The 18,481-nt window shown below is 46.3% G+C and overlaps 1 protein-coding gene across 3 annotated transcripts in view; it reads right to left on the bottom strand.

Moving 5' to 3' along the window:
- afap1 (actin filament associated protein 1) overlaps positions 1 to 18,481 on the bottom strand; it is a 68,825-nt gene that overhangs the window by 30,044 nt on the left and 20,300 nt on the right. For 2 of the 3 annotated variants that reach the window (XM_036551548.1, XM_036551551.1), the window contains exons 1-3: positions 10,543 to 10,947; positions 3,214 to 3,342; positions 2,790 to 2,872 (exon numbers count right to left, since the gene is read on the bottom strand). In XM_036551548.1, the coding sequence (XP_036407441.1) occupies positions 2,790 to 2,872; positions 3,214 to 3,342; positions 10,543 to 10,576 (246 nt within the window). In that variant the 5' untranslated portion in view covers positions 10,577 to 10,947. Of the gene's footprint in view, positions 1 to 2,789; positions 2,873 to 3,213; positions 3,343 to 10,542; positions 10,948 to 18,481 lie in introns of those variants that run through there. The other variant, XM_036551550.1, reaches the window with a different exon arrangement.

Genomic DNA, 18,481 nt, shown 5'->3' with positions numbered 1-18,481 from the left:
AAAGCAAAGCCGGTGGCCCCATGGTAAACAGCCCTCTGTTTCTCCTGATCCCAGTTCAGCCAGGAGGAATGACAGTTCTTAAAAGGGAAAGTGTATTTTAGTCAGCACTGCCCACTATAACTGATAAGGATCTCCTGCCTCTTAAATTCTGTCACATGTGACCGCCACAATGCGCCTGTGCCGTGGCTGTGCTCACAGGCTTCAGAGCAGTAAGTGGTATGTGTCAGCGAGTGCAGCTTTCCTTAAACACTGCTGTGTCCTAATGGCGTTTCGGAGGTACGGATGCAACATTCAGGTAGAGAAGAAGATGGCAGGGGGGATACTGTGGGCTCCTGTAGCGTGAGGCAGCCAGACACTCCATCACTCGGACGGGATTGCCAGTTCCCCACATAAATCACTGAGCCCTTACTGTGTTTCTACACATAGCACCTGCCCAGCCGGAGAAGGCAGATCCATCACACACTTACCACACACCGCAGGGGGAGGGGCCTGTGGTACGGAGGCAGGGATGAGCAGAGAGAGAGAGTAGGAACAGCACGCTCTCACTAGCCAGCCCAGCCCAGGCAACTCGTGTCCCTAAATGATTTCATCTGGGCACCGGCACAACAGAGGCAGCTGCCAGGCTAATTTCATCAATACAGGGCAGCCAGAGTGGCCCGAGTTGCTTTTCCTTTGAATTGATAACTTTGGCCCGCTCTCCAGAACCCAGGCCATTCACGCAGGGCTGCATTTGAAACAGGATAACAGGCTTCGCGCTTGATAACAGGCTATAGCGTGTCCCTAGTTTCCTGTCTGGTCCCTGCCCGCTGCTCTCATACCGACTCCACCCGCATACAGCCACCTCTCCGCAGGGTTCAGCCAGGGCCTGGACACTTGTCCACTTAAAAAAGGCCATGCTGAGTTCTGGTTTGGCAGAAAAGGACATCCCAAAAAAAAAAAAAAAAAAAACCTGGCAGACGCATCTTTGCCATTTCTCCGGGAGGGATTTATGCTGACAGGGGTTTGACACAGAAAGTCAAATCGCTTAAAACCAAACAAAAATGAGGAAAAAAAAGCCACTAGATTTTCTTTCTCTGTCTCTTCCTTGACGCCGTGCCAGAGGTCAGTCCTGCACTGTAATGAATGGTAATTGTGCTGAGAAGACGCTGCATGATCCCCCCAGCATTCCGGGAACTGCTGCAGGATTCCGGGCAGGCGGAGCAGCCAGGAGAGGGTAGGATGTTTCCAATTAGAAAACTGCTCTGCAGCAAAAGGTCCTGAGCACAAGGCTATGAGCTTTCGTTTGACAGTCACGTTAGGGAACTCGACTTGGGACCAAAAGGTTGTACTTTCAAATCTCGGGTGCAGCTGCCGCACCCTTAAAGAAAGCATTTAATCTGAACTGCTTCCATAAACATAAATCTGTTTCAACAGAACCTGTAATACCTGTATAAATATAATACAAAACAGTACGCTGTCCCAGATAAAGGTAAGCTAATGTAACAAAAGCCAAAGTGCAATGTAATAGACACCCAACAAGATGTTGTGGGTTGTTCTGTGGGTGGGGAGATAACCACACAATCGTAACTTAAACCACAACCTGCAGCAAATCTGAAGCATCTTCTACAAAGTGCTGTGCATTTCCCGCAATAAAAATCTGCCCTCTTGAAAAGATGTGCTCTGTTGCCGCAAAGCATAAGTGAATGAAGTATAATTAGCAGAGCAACCACATCAGAGTGCTCCAGCTGTTCATGACACAGGCATAAATCTCTCAAGCACCGAATTTTCAGACATAAAAGGATGAATTGATAGCAGGGCAGCTGCAGTTGTGTTTCCTGTTGCCTTTTAAAGAAATCGTAAAACACACCAAAGCGTATTTCCCCCTCAGGTCCTTCCCAGAAGCCACCTGGAAGGTTAAAAGTGCATCTGAAGGCAGCAGGATCGTTGCAGCGTTCAAAGGTCCGGGCTCTAGAGCAAAAGAACCACTGATGCTGCACCCACCCCAGGGCAGATTAAGCCAAATAAACACCACTACAGTGCTAAAATGTGAGCAAAGTTGGGCATCCTGGACAAAGACCAATGGTATATTAACAAACAATGCAATATGTCAGACACTGATAAAATGACATTTGATTGAATGTAATCTGACGCAACGTTGTGCAATTTTGTTACAATGTAATACAATGTGAAAGTAACCTGTCAATAAAATAAATATAAGATAATATAATCACATAAGAATGTTGCGGAGGATAACACAACAAATCATTAATGCTCATGTCCATCATGGTCCCCTGATATGCTGCGATACCATTTAGAGTGACATTACATCATGCGTTACAATGTAATGTGAAACTGTGTAATGCAAGGTGATGTCATGTGAAGTAACTTGACAAAAAGTGATGCAATGTCATGTAATATGACACAATGCCATGTATTGAGTGGAACTATATAAAGTAACGTGGTGTAATATGATGTAATACTATGCAATGTGGAGCCACATAAAGCAGTGTGATGTAAAATGATGCAATACAATGCAATGTGGAACCATATTAAGCAAAGCAATGTGAAGTAAATGATGTAATTGAATGCAATGTTAAACCATATAAAGCAGTGTGATGTCATATGATGCAATGCAATGCAATTCAATGTCAAACCATTTAAAGTAAAGTTTAAAGTATTTAAAGTACGTGCTGTAATATCACGTAATGTGACGGTACGCGGAATCAAATAAAGTAAAGCAAAGTCACAGTGCGATGTGATGTGATGTGATGAAAGCTGATGTAATGTGATATAATGTAATACCCTCTTACCAGCCAGGGATGAGGGATTTCGGGCAATGGCATCTGAGGGGGGGCAGGCACGCTGCTCTGGATCTCTGTCTTGAACGAGGGCTCTGTGGCAAACATGAGATGGAAAGAGATACAGTACAATTCTGGACAAAAAGCATGGTGACACATCCCTCAGCATGACATTACAGTATATACAAGGACTCCTATTGGTCTATGTTCTGTAACCACACCCTGAAGTATGAGAAATGTGGTCAGGTATAAGGTGCACTAGCGATGGGAAACGGTTCAGGGTTTCTTATACCATGATTTGTGTGAGTAAGAATGCCTTGTGTAGCACATCCATGTTCTTCCTTCAGGTCAACACTCAACATTACACCATGATCTCTGCACGCACCGAGCCGGTCCAGTCATTTTGGATCTGCCGAACAGTGCACGGGGGACCAACCTTTGGCTGCCAGGACCCTGTGCAGGATGTTGGAGATAAGCAGCTTCTTCTCTCGCACACCTGCGCTCAGGTATTCCCTGTCCAGCAGGTCCAGGAAGAGCCGCAGCTCCGACACCAGCTCCTCCATGGCTGCAACAGACAGACAGACAAACACTTATTTACACAGGCCTGCAGTTCCATTTCAGTCCTGTCACCACTCGCACATCAAAATCCTAACACAAGAGTTTAGTTCACATTATAACAGCCCTCTGCTGTGAAACGACCAATCCTGGCTCTAGATTTGTAATGTCCCATTTATCACGGAGAATCATTAGTTATACGCCAGGAGGTCAGCACTGCTCCGTTTTATTTACAGGTTTGTTCTTGAATATATCATTTTGGAAGTTTTTGGATCTTATTTTGGAAGGTTTTAAATGTAAAAAAAATATCCAATTCAATAAAATTTAAAAAGCTATACTTATAACACCATCTACTTTCTGTGACGCCCAAATATGACCGTTGCTGTTCTCAGAACCAAATGAATCTGGTGTACTGAGCTGAGCTGAGCCACGCTCACCCATCTGAAGGAGAGGGCAGAACCGAGTAGCCCTCACACCATTTCTGTTCCAGTGTTTGGGTTTTGAAGCTGACATGATAAAACACTTCTTTCAGGCATTCCACCGGAATTTTTTTGACAGGGTTGTCAGACGGCCATAAGTAACCTGCTGAAAACTGTGAGGTGGGCTGTGATCCACAGACAGAGAGAGGCCCGAGACACCGGCTGATGTCAAAACTCAAAATTCTTACATAAACTAACAACACGAAGCTACAGAAGATGCCGAGATCACAAGGAAATTCCATAAAAAGTGGTGGTGGTGGTGGTGGTGGTGGTGGGGGCGGGATATGGTGTTAAATACACCTGAAATTCCAGAGGGGCTTGGAAAGTACAGGCAAAACACTGGGAAACAGTGGCTGGCAGAACATTGGGCACTAACAAAAATGAATTACAACTCCTGAATACAGACCCAGAAAAACAATGAGTGCCCTAACACAAGTAAATAGTTCCAGATTTATGGAAGCTTTGGTTAGCCTTGTACAAGGAGCGAATCCGTTCAGTTTATATTGATTATATCTGAGTATTCTATGGCTCCCAAGATGGAATATGTGAATAATAAAAGCCACCTAGTTACTTCCCCTCAGTAATATGTGGCACTCCACCTCTTCCTGTATAAACAATGACTCACCACAGACTCACACTTTCAGACAAGAAAATTAACAATATCAGTGGATTATCCTCTTATTTTACACTCTTTTTTAGGCTCCGTTTCATTAATATTGGTGAGAAAGAATAAAACTTTGTCAAGTAACAAGCATCGGAATGCTCATCCTAGTAACTATTTACATCATGGTCTATGATTGTTGCATCAACAGTATGTGTAGTTCCCTTGTTGTACTATACGGGCATCAAACACGATGTGTTCCCCCAAAAGGTGTGGCCTGTGAGCAGTGTTCCAGCGTGTGATGTCAAACATGTCCAGCTTATTTCCATCCACCAAAGCGTGATTGACACAGAGCCTTATGCATGAAGCTGAGCTCACAGACTAAAGAAAAAAAGCTCTTTGCAGCTATTGCCTTGAAACAGCCCACACAGGTCACGACAACACCAGTCCAGGAGCGGCGACGGCCACGGTTAAGATCAGGTTCGTTCGCTGAAAGCCCGGAGAAACCACTGACAAGTAAACAGACGGCGTCTGTGCCAAGGGGTATAATTTGCAACATGTGGGTGGGTTTGACTTCTGATGGGTTCATCTGGCATGGGCTGCGCATACCAGGAACTAGGAGAGACATTTACAACTGCAAAGCAGCTCATGATCTCATGCTGAGGGCGCAGACAGCACATCAACTCTCCATCACATCAGTACCGAGCTGATAAATCAGAGCTGTGCTGTTTAAAGTCCGTCGTAATAACAGTTCTGAGTGACAACAGCTGAAAGCGAGGGATGTGTTTACCTGTTAACACCTGGAATACGTTACAGGTGTAACAAAAGTTACGGATTAAGTTCTTGTTTGGGTATCAAGAAACAAAAGCCTTGAACTGGAAGCGAGCGCACTCCGACCACGGTGGCCCGAAACTCCAGGAGTAAACGAACACAAAAAGAACAGCAGCGGAATCAAAGCCGTTGCAAATTGCCTATTAGGTGCCATGCAGAAACGAAGACCACCCTCAAACAAGCCAAAGCAGGGAGAAAAAAATCTTAAGCACTGCAAACAAAGCTGCCACTTACATGCACTCTCTCTCTCTCTCTCCCTCTCGCTCCATTTTTGCATCTCTCACCCTCCCTCCCTCAAGCACAGCGCTAAATAACCCATGTGTCAACAGGATCAAAAAGCAACAAACACCTGCGCTCCCTCAAAAAAAAATGTCTGAGACGCAGTGTGTGCACCTGAAAAAGGAGCTTTCTGATTAGTGTGGTGTGCCTGAATCTAGTCCCAAATGAGAGCACCCAGAGTGCTGTGCATGAGCTTGATCCAATTCAGAGCAAGGGCCTAAGGGCCACATGATCTTCTGGTTCCACTGAGCCTTTTCATTGTTCCCTGAACAGTGGAGCGAACTTTGGAGAGGGGGTATCATTCCCAGAACAGAGATGCTTGAATTACAGCACTGTGCCCTTATTTTCTGCCCTCCTCCAGGCTGTTGGCTGTTTGTTTGAAGTCCGGCCGGTGCTCGGAGCCCGTTCCAGTGTGGTGATGGAAAGTGCCGGGGGGGGAGGGGGCGCTCGGCTGCCTTTGTCTCCGGATTGTCATGCTCTCAGACTAAACAAACCAGAGCCGTGTATGCTGCAAACGTTCCTTCGGCGAAAGAGACACACACACACACACACGCTTCCCTAACTGTGTGCAAATACTGTTACAGTAGGTCGCCCTTTTTCGCTGCGGAAAGGAAAATGAGCATGGACTGAACAAACAGTGGGCTTTGACTGGAGCCAAAGCAAATGCAAGGCTCCTGACATCTAGAATGTTCCGAACAATAAAGTACATACAGTAGAGTACACAAGCCCCTGATGTGGTGACATTAATCTCATTGAAGTGGTTGCAGGGGGCTTGTATGTATACACAGAGCCCTTTCTCTTGATAATCATGCATGAGGACCCTCCCGAAGTACCATCCAGTTCGCTATTTTCATCTCCACTGGTCTAAGCAGCTTCAGCCCATACCATTTACTGAACAAATGGGCATGGAAACATCACATCAGCTGAAACTGAAAGCAATCCATTGCAGAACGAGCATGCAGAACACTTGGCTCATCTAAATCACCCGCTGCATGCATATTAACCTTTTTTTCTTAGAAAGTTAACTCAGTCTGTAAAAACACAATGGAATACTACTGGCTGGAGATCATCAACAGTCCCTGATGCACTGTGGGTACATGGCACTGGTATATGGGTTCATTGTGGCTAACAGTGGCAGTGTTAATTGAAGCAGCTTACTGCTTGGCATCGCCCTCACTTCCCTCACCGAATGGCAGTCCCCAGCATCCCACAGGGCCCTTTCCCAAACCCAAACAGGCAGCTGCTCCGGCCTTCAACCACCCTTAGCGACCCTAATGACCCCAAAGGACCGCTTCCTGGCACATTTACCCACGGAAATGAGGTGGCTTCAAAACTCCCTCAGCTCCACAGCCCCGTTCCCCAAAAGCGCGAGGCCGTTTCCTCACATTCAATCTCGGCCCCTCTGCAGCTGAGAGATTAAAGCTGGCGGGCAGCCTCCAGGACACACCCCCTCCCGACAGCCGTTTGTTCAAATCGAGGGAAAAAAATTAATAATAATAACTTTTTAAAAAAAACAGCCTCTTCCACCGCTCCGCTGCTTCCAGCTGCCGCCCTTGCCTCTGTGCTCCCAGCCTCTCCCATTTCACACGCGGGCGGCGGACCGGGGTGTCTCTTTCGGCTGACCCCGCGCCCCTGCCCTGTCTCCCTGCCACGGCCACTGTTTGCCTTGGCACAACCAGGGCCTCCCTTTGTCTGCCGGGATTGTGCGTGAGAGAGCTTCACGCACACCAGACTTTCGGAGGCTTGGTATGCAGGTTTGCCGTTTCTAGATCCTGTGCACACCCCCACCCCCCTCCCCCCACCCTCACAGAGCCCCGTTCTCCTGCCCAAAACCAGAGAAACACGGTATTTCCTCCTCGTCTTGAAATGCTTACACCCGTTCCACCGGGCTCACACCCTCTTTTGTCAGCGCGCAGAACCTGCGGAAGCCAGCTGGGTCAAGGGGAAAGATTGGGCACAGCTGCTTCAGGAAATGTACATTTTCCCGAAAATACAAGTAAAAGGGCCCAGCTCCCGTACGTGGATGAGTTACAATATATGCGTGAGATGGAAAAATCAAGCAGAGGAAGTTTCTCTGGATAGCAGAGCATTGCATCTCCTAGGAGGACACAGGTCCTTCTGTGTGCGCCTGTGGCTGTAGACGAGCCAAGCTCTCTGCATGCTCATTCTGAGAAGAGCGCTGAGGAGAGAAGCTCTCGGTATCTCTCAGGGATAATTACAGACCACTCAGCCTAAAAGCAGAGAGGGAGGGGGGGAGGACAGTGGTTTCCATCTGGGGGGGGGAGTGGTGCTTGGCTGCCTCACTCATCCCTCTGGAGAGTCTGAGAGACTGTGGAGACAGTATTGGGCCTGCAGTGCATTGTGGGAGATTTGGTACATGTGTGAAAGTGACACAGGGACCTGATACTGGTAAGAGCAACACGTGTCTGTCTGCGCAGGGCAGTGTTGTGTGAATGTTTTCCAAGGGGAATCCATAAATAGAACTGTATGTACTCAAAATCTACATTTTTACAAGGCTGCATGAACCTGGATCAAGAGACTATGGATCAGTCTGAATGGGTAAAATGATATTGCCTATTCCGGATTATAGACTAAGAGCAAACTAGAATAACTGTCCAGTAACTGTCAAGAGCAGCATGATTCAAGAACAGGGCACTAGCCCCAGAAACAGCAATATCAGAACAGAATGGTATGGGGGAGAATGGACAGTCACAGAGACTGTGGTCCACTACAGTTGCTAGGAGAAGGTGGGGTATGGCAGAGACACCATGACTACCACCATCTACAGAGCAATGCACTTCAGCGGTTATTTGCCTTGGTCCTCCAATCACTCCTTCCCGCTAACAATCATACTGTATCCTTTCTCTCAAATTACCTGTATTATATCTCCCCAGCAAACACCCCACATCCCTCCTCCATAAGAACCGCCATATATCCCATCTCCAGACGCAAAGCACTCACTTTAAGTTTAAAAAAAATCAACTGGCAACCCAGGGTGGTCATCCCCACCCTTAAGCTTCAACCAGACAGACCTGCTGGATTCCATGACTGATCCTCTTACCGGAGATCGCAAACCCATTAGGGCAATTCAGAGGTCTCCACTTGGCAGGTATTGTGTCAGTTAATACTGTTAAAACTTCAGGAGAGATAAAGACTTTGACATGACAGGCAAGAATCCTGACAGAGAGGGCATTAGGCATGCAACCAGCATCTCAGCGTTCATACCACTGAATGTAAAAAAGCAATGACTGGGAAAGGTCCTGAGACTTATCCCTCCACAAAGCAGAGCTAAATGTAGAGAAGGGCCACAGCACCACAGATAAACCAGCCCATGCCCACATCAGACACAGACACACACAGAGCACCACCTAATGCCATGTTGGCTTTTGGTTTTGTGGACAAAGATCACAAGAATAAACATCAATAAACACATTAACACTTTAAATTTTTATTCCAGAATATATCCTGTCTGATCTTGAAACACGACCGCCAAAAGTGATAATTCTCATGCCAAGATACCCACGGACAAGCCTGCACACAGTTTCACAAAGCTGTACTTTCACAAGCCTTTGGTTTCATGAATGACAGGATGAGATTACGACTGACTCCACAATGGCTGTCTGTCAAAAACTAAACACAAGCAGCAATACATCATCAATCTACCTGATAGCCTGAGGCTACCACCCAAGAACCACCGCCGAACAATGGGTGCTGTTGATTTTGCTTAATGGGAAATATCCTTGCGGAAGAACAGTGTGGTGTACACCACCTACTCCGTACTGCGCACCCATAATGACTTCTGGTCACATTCACATTACCCACACAGCTTGATTCAGCTAAAATAAGAAAACGCCGGTTGTGACTGTCTGCATTACGGGTGAGAAATATACCCAAAAAACACTAAGCAAATCCGTTCGGGGATGGGTTTCGCGAGCAACAAATGCTTCATACGGGCAGCGGCCGGGATGAGTCTATCACTTTCGACCATAAACTTCAGACAACTGGAAAGGCGGCTGCGCCGAACTAGCGCCGATGCCTGTGGTCGAGACAATTCAGTGATTATGATATTCTACGTACAGACGACGGCTATTCATCAGCCGTGGGGAGGGGGAGGGCGCTCTCAGGTTGCAAGGGCTACACCCAAAGTATAATTCCATAGACACTAACGACCCTAATGATACCGCTGCCTGCCAGCAGAACAGGGATAAGTTAGAGGTCTACTGTTTCCAGCAAAACTTGCCCTCCTTATCCGAACGGTGCAATTTTTAGAATACTCCGCCACCGCTACGTTACCAAGAACGTGAAAGCACACTAGTCCAAAAAGTTAGTTACACGAGGTTGTGTTCCTCGTTTTGCTACCTTTGAAAATCGGAATTAAAACGGCATTTAAAAACAAGTCATTCGAACAACATGGATAACAATCTTCATACTGTAACAACTCTTAGCTTTAATCATCTTAATGCGTCTTTACTTCAAGATAAAATCAAAGAATTTCTAAGTATTTAGCAGTGATTCATAATAATAATAGCTGGCTTATGAGCAGTACTATTGCACAGATTCAAAATTGGAGCTACTGTTGAAAATTACGTCGAACATTTTATACATTGATCATTTTCATGTCTTTTTCGGTCTAATGGCGTATACAATACTGTGAAATAACGAAAGAGCAAGGTGAACTTCCACCAACTTCTCAAAACGGTTAGTGTAATATTTCATTTTGATGTAATGGTTCAGTAGCGACAAAACGATTTTCCATTTAGGTAAAACACCTATGCCCGTTTCCCCTAACTGTTAATCGTTATGAGCACGTTCACTGTGCTCCCTGCCAACAGTGCCTTAAAGAATAATGTGTTAAACTCCACCGTTCCTGTACGGCTAATATTCTATTTCGCTCTAATTTATTCCACTTTAGGTTCCTAAAGTGACGATTACCATTTGCAATGACTTCTGTGGAGACTCATTCATACGTACAGTTAGACAGTAAAAGCTAAAAAACAAAAGGCGCATGTGAGGCACTCACCCCTGGAAGCGAACAGAATAGGATCGCTCCGCATCGTCGAGTCAAATGCATCTAATCCCCAACAGCTCACTGAAGTAAGCGTGTGCCCAGCCAGCTGCTGAATTTCATTAAATCTGCTTCTCCCCTGGGCAGAGAGCGACAACAAGCCCTCAACTGTTCCAGCACAAGAGAGTTCAACCCAGCGACCCGCTGCGGATTACAGTGCGCGCGTTCTACCGGCCGGCAGCGTGTCCGTTTCCTCTCAAAAGTCTCTGCCCTCCTTCTCACACAGCCTGCATGATCTCCCCACAGAACAGGGCGAATTTTGTTCGCTGCGTCTGCGCCCTCTCCACGGCTCTGACAGACAGCCAGCAAATGGGCTTGTCCTGCCTTGCAGCGTAGAGCTTGTTGAAGCCTACTCTGGACTGGGAGCGGCGCTCGTTGAAAAGTGAGACTGGAGGCTCCCGTCTTGAGCTCTCGGATTTCAGAGCGTTATGTGTGCTGGGTAAATTTTAAGAAAGAAAATAACAACGCAACGGGGCAGCCCAGTCCCCCTGTTCCCAACGGCAGATGGGATGCTGAGCTCGAGTTAGCCGCCCCGCTGGGAGGAGGGAATCGCCAGCTTATGGTAATGAACGGTAATTAGGGTCGGACCCGGGGTCTGCCGCCCTCCTGATGCTGGCGGGGGTGCAATTCTTATGCGATTGTGTGCAGAGCCAGCCTTGACAGACAGATAGAGAGAGAGAGAGAGAGAGAGAGAGACAGAGCGGGAGAGAGAGGCTCCAGCGAAAACAGGGAAAGAGCGTGTTCATCCCCAGCTGTAGCAAGACCCCATAGAAAAGGTCTGATGTCAGACTAAAAGTATCAGAATTGAAAGCACCGAAGTAAAATAATAATAATAAAAAAGTAGACCGACATATAACCCCTCACTGCAGCTGTTTTGTAACCACAGTTAGAGTTGAGAAATAAAAAGTCCCCTGAGACTGAAAACGCTGGAGCAGATAAGGACCACACAAGCTTGCTTTTATTGCTCAAGACAAAGACCTGTCAAAATAAATGCTCACTAATCCACGAAAGAAGCCCAGGATTTAAGTGGCTCGCACAAATCTTACTCGGCTATTCCGTGAAACAAAAGAAATACCACCGAATACTACAAGGTCCAAGCTTTTATGATGTCACGGGTCATAGTTCAGAGGAAATTAAGACATTCCATTCCAGTGGTGCACTGTTAGGTGTGTGAAGTTGACTTAATTAGCTGCAGCGTAAACATATAATGGTGTTCCCTTCAAGAAACCAGAGGCTGGTGAGTTGTGAAAGTTAATAACAACCACACTGAGGGTGGAGGCAGGAGGATGGGGGTTGAAAACAGAGACATATTACATAATTACAGAAGGGGGAGAATGGGAGGTCAAGGTTTACAGGTATGGTGACTCTGGTCTCCAAGGGTAGAACAGTGAAGTAGCAGTGGCAGATGTGTTGAACAGAGTGAGAGCAGACAGAGTGGTGGTCCCTTAAGAGATGGGGAAAATGAAGGATGTAGACAGAGAAGGAGAGACACTTTAAGGAGCTGAAGAGGCTGAGAGAGAGAGAGAGAGAGACCATAGGTAAAGAATGAGAGTATTTGGCTAGATGCATCCTTTAAAAGCAGCGTGGTAGATCAAGCTGTAACAAGAGATCCTACTACATGTAAGAGCACCAGGCCTTATTTGTGCATAATAAGCCTGTTTTGACGTTGCCCCCTGGCTTGGGAGTCATTGCAGGCTCCCTTGGAGAATAAATTGGGTCTTTTGGCATGGAGGGCTAAAAGCTCATAAAGGTGGTTCACCATGGGGTGCAGATTATGGCTGGGTCATGTCCCTGCACACAGGTCTCACACAGTAGGAGGCACGTGTGCTGTTCTCCATAAACATGCTTGCTTTTGTGGCTCACCCAAACCTCACTGACAGTGAGGGACATGCACTCTTGCATGCGCATACCCCAAAAGAAAGAGTCTCAGTTGGGCACATCCGAAAGTGGGAAAACTAGAACAGACACAGTAACGGTTTGGCCGAGTGGCTTTGCAAACCAACGGTGAGGTTACCGTTGGCTGAAGACATAGTGAAACTCATTATCAATAACATCTCATGTGTGCAGCCCACTTGTGCTGCTTGAGTGCCTTGCCTGTAAACCACTCTGTGTTGACCAGTATATGTCTCCAATGGACCCCACTTCCCAGCCTTGCACAATCAAGCCCTGCAGTGCATGCCTGGCTATAGTCAGTGTCTAGGCAGGACTTCATACTTGGCACCCCTGTTGCCACACCTTCCACTTTCCCTCTTGCTTTAACCGCTGACAAGTTCCTGCCAAGAGGCTGGGGGAAAGCAGTGAAGCAGCAGGGCTCTAATGATAAAATTCAAGATGTTCTGCTCATGATCTCTAAACAAACAAATGAAAAAAAGCGGGAACTCTGGCACGAAAGCTGCGAGAGACTCGTCTGACCTGCGTCATTTTTGCTGCAAAGGCCATAGTCACATGCTGCAGCGCACCACACAATGATCCAAGCACAAGTAGCTACTTGTTTTGCCAAAATTGCTTAATTTAATTAAGACACATTTCTCAACCTTGGACAAGACTGCCTTGTCCTTCCACTAAAACACAGTGTGTGTGTGTGTGTGTGTATGTGTGGAAATACCAGGTCAAGGTGGCTGTGCCCCTGAGAAAAATGTCCAGCGCTGTGTCATTGATACTAGAGAAACACACATTTGATGAGATGAAGCAGCTGATGAGAAAAGGTGCAGTTTCTGGCCCAGCAACGACGGTCCAACAAAGGCTTTCAGTGTAGTGTGCCACGAAGAATGACTCTTAAGCTGAACGGCTCCAGCTGTGTAAATTAGATAATATGTTAAAAATGTAGGCGATGCAAGCCCCTCTGAATACGGACGTTTGCTAAGCAAATACACGGGGCTAAAAAGTCACCTAGCCTATTGAAAACTCCGTGTCTCAAGGCCCTTCCTGTGGTATTCCAGGCACGCCTGTCAAAACAGCGCCCACTGAGTCTGACCCGCCGACCTACGGGTACACGTGTCACCCCGCACACTCCAGGACCCAGCCTGGGACGCAGGAGAGGGGAGGGGGGGTTGTTTTGAAACTCGGGGAAGAGGTCTAATGTACCATTTAAGACCCCTAAAGGTGCGAGAGTGATTGCTTCCCCTTAATGTCTCCCCTGAGGCTGAAAAGCTCTATAATACGATTCCAGGTAAGACAGACTACTGTGGCAAAGGTCAAGGCAAATCATATATGGCGACATCAACTGAAAAGTTATGAGGTAATTACATAGCTACCACTTAACATGTACAGGTACAGTATACATTTCAACCCTAAGCTGTCAATTTTAGAAAGCAGAAAACAAACAAAGCAATTCCGTTCTGTGAGATCATACTTCATATAAAGCCTAAATTTACTAAAAATAGACTAAAATTGCACTGCTTTTGAACTTCATCCGTGACACACCTCCACCCATCCACGCTGGCACAGGAAACGGCCGCTTCAAATACTCCTCCACCTCTGCACACACGAGAGAGGCACTGGACTGAGAGATGGGGAGAGTTCTTAAGCGGGCTCTTTTTTAATGGCTGGGATCAGTATTAACGACATGAGCAAGTTACATACAGTAAGGCGATGGTGATGATTTCCGAAAAAAAAAAACAAAAAAAAAAAAAAACAGGGTTTGCTTTCAACTTTTTGATGAGGAAAAATATTACCACCAAAGAACATTTGCTGGAAAAAAAGACTGAGGGAAGCCAGCCTATGAATTCCATGTCCCAGTGGAAAGCCTCAGCAATGACATTGAAGTAAAACACTATCATCTTTGGGGAACAGGCTGGAATGTGGACCAGGACTTTAGGAATCTCTAAGACTGCAGAGAAGCAAGACCATCCCCCCCCCCCCCCCCACCCCCACCCCACCCCTCCCCTTCTTAATTACATAACTGTTGACAGAATTGTGACTCTTGCTTGTCAGGCGGCTTTTTGCTCCGCAGCAGACAAAAATCCACCATCGATGCAGGTTTGCAATTCGTGATTAGCGAAATGGTCTGCCTCGATCTTAATCCCGCCCTCGCCCATATGGACACGACTGGGACTGGCAGACAGGATTAGAAATTAGGGAGCTCCGACACGATTGATGCAACACCCTCTGCCCCTCCACAGCTTGCTTCAAAAGAACAGCCTGTACTGACACAGCAGCGCACAGCGGACCAAGCAATCACACAGGAGGACCCAAACCGCCAACACCACAACAAGGCCGCCCCCTCCCTCACAGACAGCAATCAGCGTACTCAGATGAGACGAGAGGCCTGCCGTTTCCTCAAGTCCAATGCGTTCTGTCTGATTCTCCCCCAGCCGAGCAGCGGACACTGCTGACAATCCCGCAGACTACATGCAATCAGCACACCGCCAATAGCTCCCTTACGCGTAGCCCTCTTTGTGTCCTCACCACCGCGGCCATATGGTCAAACCTCACAGATGTTTTGGATCAATTTAATGCAGTGCGTCTAACAGTCTCAGCCAGCACTGTAATTGTTGTAACCACTTAGAAATGCCTGAAAACAAAACAACAGCAGAAAACGGGCCATGGGGGGATGAGTCCCCCCCCCCCCCACCCCCGCATTCCCTCAGATAAGATCACATCTCTGCTTATTCACAGCAGTATCGGGTTTGTTGGTCCCAGTCGCGCAGTTACGTGTACCCTTCTCTGCTCGGAATGGAGTGAGGCTATCCTCTGCAGGAGTCCACCACAGGATCACCTTCCTTGCCAGGAAGATGTCAAGGTGCTAACGTCATGCATTAGCCAGTGCAACAGCAACTGCCAGCCTATTTCTTTTCTTCTTTTTTTTTTTGCGGAGTAGGTCTGGAAGACACATCATCATCATCACCATCAAGACCAGGAGGGATCACTCCTCAAAGACTCTTTAAGCCAAGTATGGACTGAAGGCGGTGTCCCTGTTCAGATGGAGGTGATTTCAGTGCACACAGGGGTTTACAGTTTGCCAGCCCAACCTATGGAACAGTACTACAGCACATACAACATTCTATACCGGAGGTCACACCTTTCCAAAGGCAAGAAAAACTGGGTCAGAAATCAGTGCAAGTTCATTTCGGCACTTACAGGGTTGTCATGTAATACCTTGGCGAGGCTTAAGCAAAATATAAAATATCTGTTTCACCGCAGCTTTATCAGGGCCCTCTGCGGAGACAGACGTGCCTCTGATGTTTCTCATTACCCGCTGCGTCGCCTCAGAGGGAGAGGGATACGATGGGGCTGACAGAAAGCAGCACAGCCTTCCAAACTGTACAAATTGGAGTAATGAGAAAGCAGCCAAATCCACAAGGTTTTTTGTCCCCCCCCCCCACCCCTTCCCCACCCCCCAATGTTCATTTAACGGCATATTTCACTCACACATCAAGGGCGTGTAAGAAGCAGCTATAATCAGGGCCATTTATCAATGTGTGTATCTATTGAAAACTTAGATGTCCAGGGATGTTAAAAAAAAGCTTCAGAGAATTATGAAAGCCCTTGTGGAAAAGATAGGGATGTTAAACCTGGTCTGTGTCTGTGCAACATTCATGTAGCCAGAACATTTGAAGGAAAATTTGTCCCATTTTTAGGTGAATCAGCCAAGATGTTACCCTGGACCCAAATTAGCACTTAAGAACCCTAAGAAGCGATTTATCTTTGAGCCATATGTCAAGTTATCCACAGTGAAGGCCTTTAAGGAAAACCAAATACAATGGGGATGAAGACATCTTACAGCTGATTTTCTTTTTTTTCCGGGAAACTTGATAAGCATTTATCATTAAACAGCGCCTGTCAGGAAACTTGTAGTGTTTTTTATCTGCATTTTTCCCTTGAAACAGCACCATCGGCATCGTCACACCACAAACCAAAATCATTCTTGAAGGACTTTTTCTGTTGAAAGTCTGTTTAAGTCTGCCCTCTTAGAGAGGAGGGGTATATAAATCAAAGCAATTAAGTATTATACCTATAGGAAAATGACCTAATGCACAACGAAGCTCTTAATTACACACAAGGAGTCTCTCTCCGTTTCGGGTCACCGAGTTAGAGGCAGACATCGAAAGATCTCCATGGAAATTTAAATGAATGGGGCTAAAATTGCTTCCTCCTCATTGCTGGTTTACACATATCCTCAAGCAAACTCAGCTGGGTACTCTCCCCCTCCTCCTTCCTCCTCCTCCTCCTCCTCCTCTTCTTCCTGCTCGCAATATGCGAATGGGATGTGCCTGGCTCCAGGTCCCAGCTGGCGTTACCACGGCACCTCATCAGTCCCCTATGGCCCCGGCCAATCAGCTTGCACAGACAGGCAGTGGTGCCGGGAGTAGCCTGGCTGTAAAATCACTGCCCCCCCCCAATCCATACTTCATCTCACCATCTGGCTCAGCCTCTGCCATGGACACTGCCCACAGCAACATGGGGGGAGGCAGTTATTGGATTTTTCAAGATGTTAATAATGCATCTGTTCCTGTTAGTTGGAAGTGGGGGGGGGGGGGGGGGGGTCATACAATTACACCACTGATCTACGCTCATAAAAGATGCATGAACTCAGAGCAGAACCTGGTTTTATATCCACGTGGAAAGGTTGCGTCCGGCTCCTAGTGCAGAATTTACCCGATGTCTTCAGAGGAGGTGCAAGCTTCACAATCCACACGTGTGGAGAAACTGCCAGAGAACACTGCATTTGCCGCTTTTAAAAAAAGAAACTCGTCTGGAAATGTAAAGCATCTATGACCAGAGACACATTAAAGGGGTCATTGTTAACGTGTTACGAATGCATTATAACTACAGTAATGCATTATTTTTGAAGCTGCTGTGGCTCCAAGGAAAACAGCTTAAAGTCCTTGTGCTGTGAGTTCTTCTATTAATTTTTTAGCATGAGGTGAAATAACATGGAATAATATGCTTCCCCCTAACCTCAAAACTATAAAGACACAAGAACTATGTACAACCTGTCATTCCACATTTATAAGATGAATGCTTGAGGGGGGAGGTCCTCATTAGCCATTCATCATTAAAGTGTAGACAGACAGGCCCATCCTATGATGAAAGACAGTTTTAGCAATCCTCCATGACACATCTGAGCCAGCCTATGGGGTCCCACCTTCTCACATCCTCATGACCATACTATGCGATGTTCTTTAGAGCAAGGTTCTTTTGCCAGTTAACATCACGTAATGTCTTTGGGCCTGTCAAAAACCAAGACAGAGATTATGATCTTTACGATTTGACCTACTTTTTTCAGAAAATCCCTTGGCAATACACTGGTGTCTTTTTAATCAACTTGATTTCCAAAGATCATGGAAATCGATAGCTTTAACAGCACAGGAAGTACTATCAGGCTGATGAGACCTTACCACTTCACACTAATTTCAGTGGGTCCCCTTAAGGACAGTAGAATTGGAACAACATTTATGAAAGTTAACTCAGCATTTTCTGAAAGTGAGTGGACAGAGGTCAATTTAATGTTGACACATTTCTTTGTGTTGAATCACAAGGTGGTTGTTAATAACAAATGGAAATAATTATCAAATACACATATTTGATATCAAATAGTCTACTGATGTAGTTTTTATGTCTATCAGTAGACTAAAATATGATATTTGATCTTAATCAACCCATACACAGCAGAATTAATTCATGTCATATAACAGCAAGTTATTTTCTCTTGTCATGTTTGAATAATATTTTGAGCCAAATGTGAAGCAAAATGGAACTTAATGACTTCCTGCAGAGAGACCAAACTGTCAGCAGGCATCAAAAAATACCTGACCTTTTGCGGAGAAAGCAAATGACCTACGCAATGTACTCACCATGCAATGTCATATTTCATGAGACGGAAACCAGAGTTCACGTACCCCCATTAATTACAACTTCCTCTGCTTCTCTCCAGGGGAAATTCTGCCCCCAA

Source organism: Megalops cyprinoides, chromosome 18, assembly GCF_013368585.1.
Source record: "Megalops cyprinoides isolate fMegCyp1 chromosome 18, fMegCyp1.pri, whole genome shotgun sequence".
In the NCBI taxonomy this organism is placed as follows: domain Eukaryota; kingdom Metazoa; phylum Chordata; class Actinopteri; order Elopiformes; family Megalopidae; genus Megalops; species Megalops cyprinoides.
The sequence above is the reverse complement of the archived record's forward strand: the minus strand, read 5'-3'. Positions and strand labels throughout refer to the sequence as shown.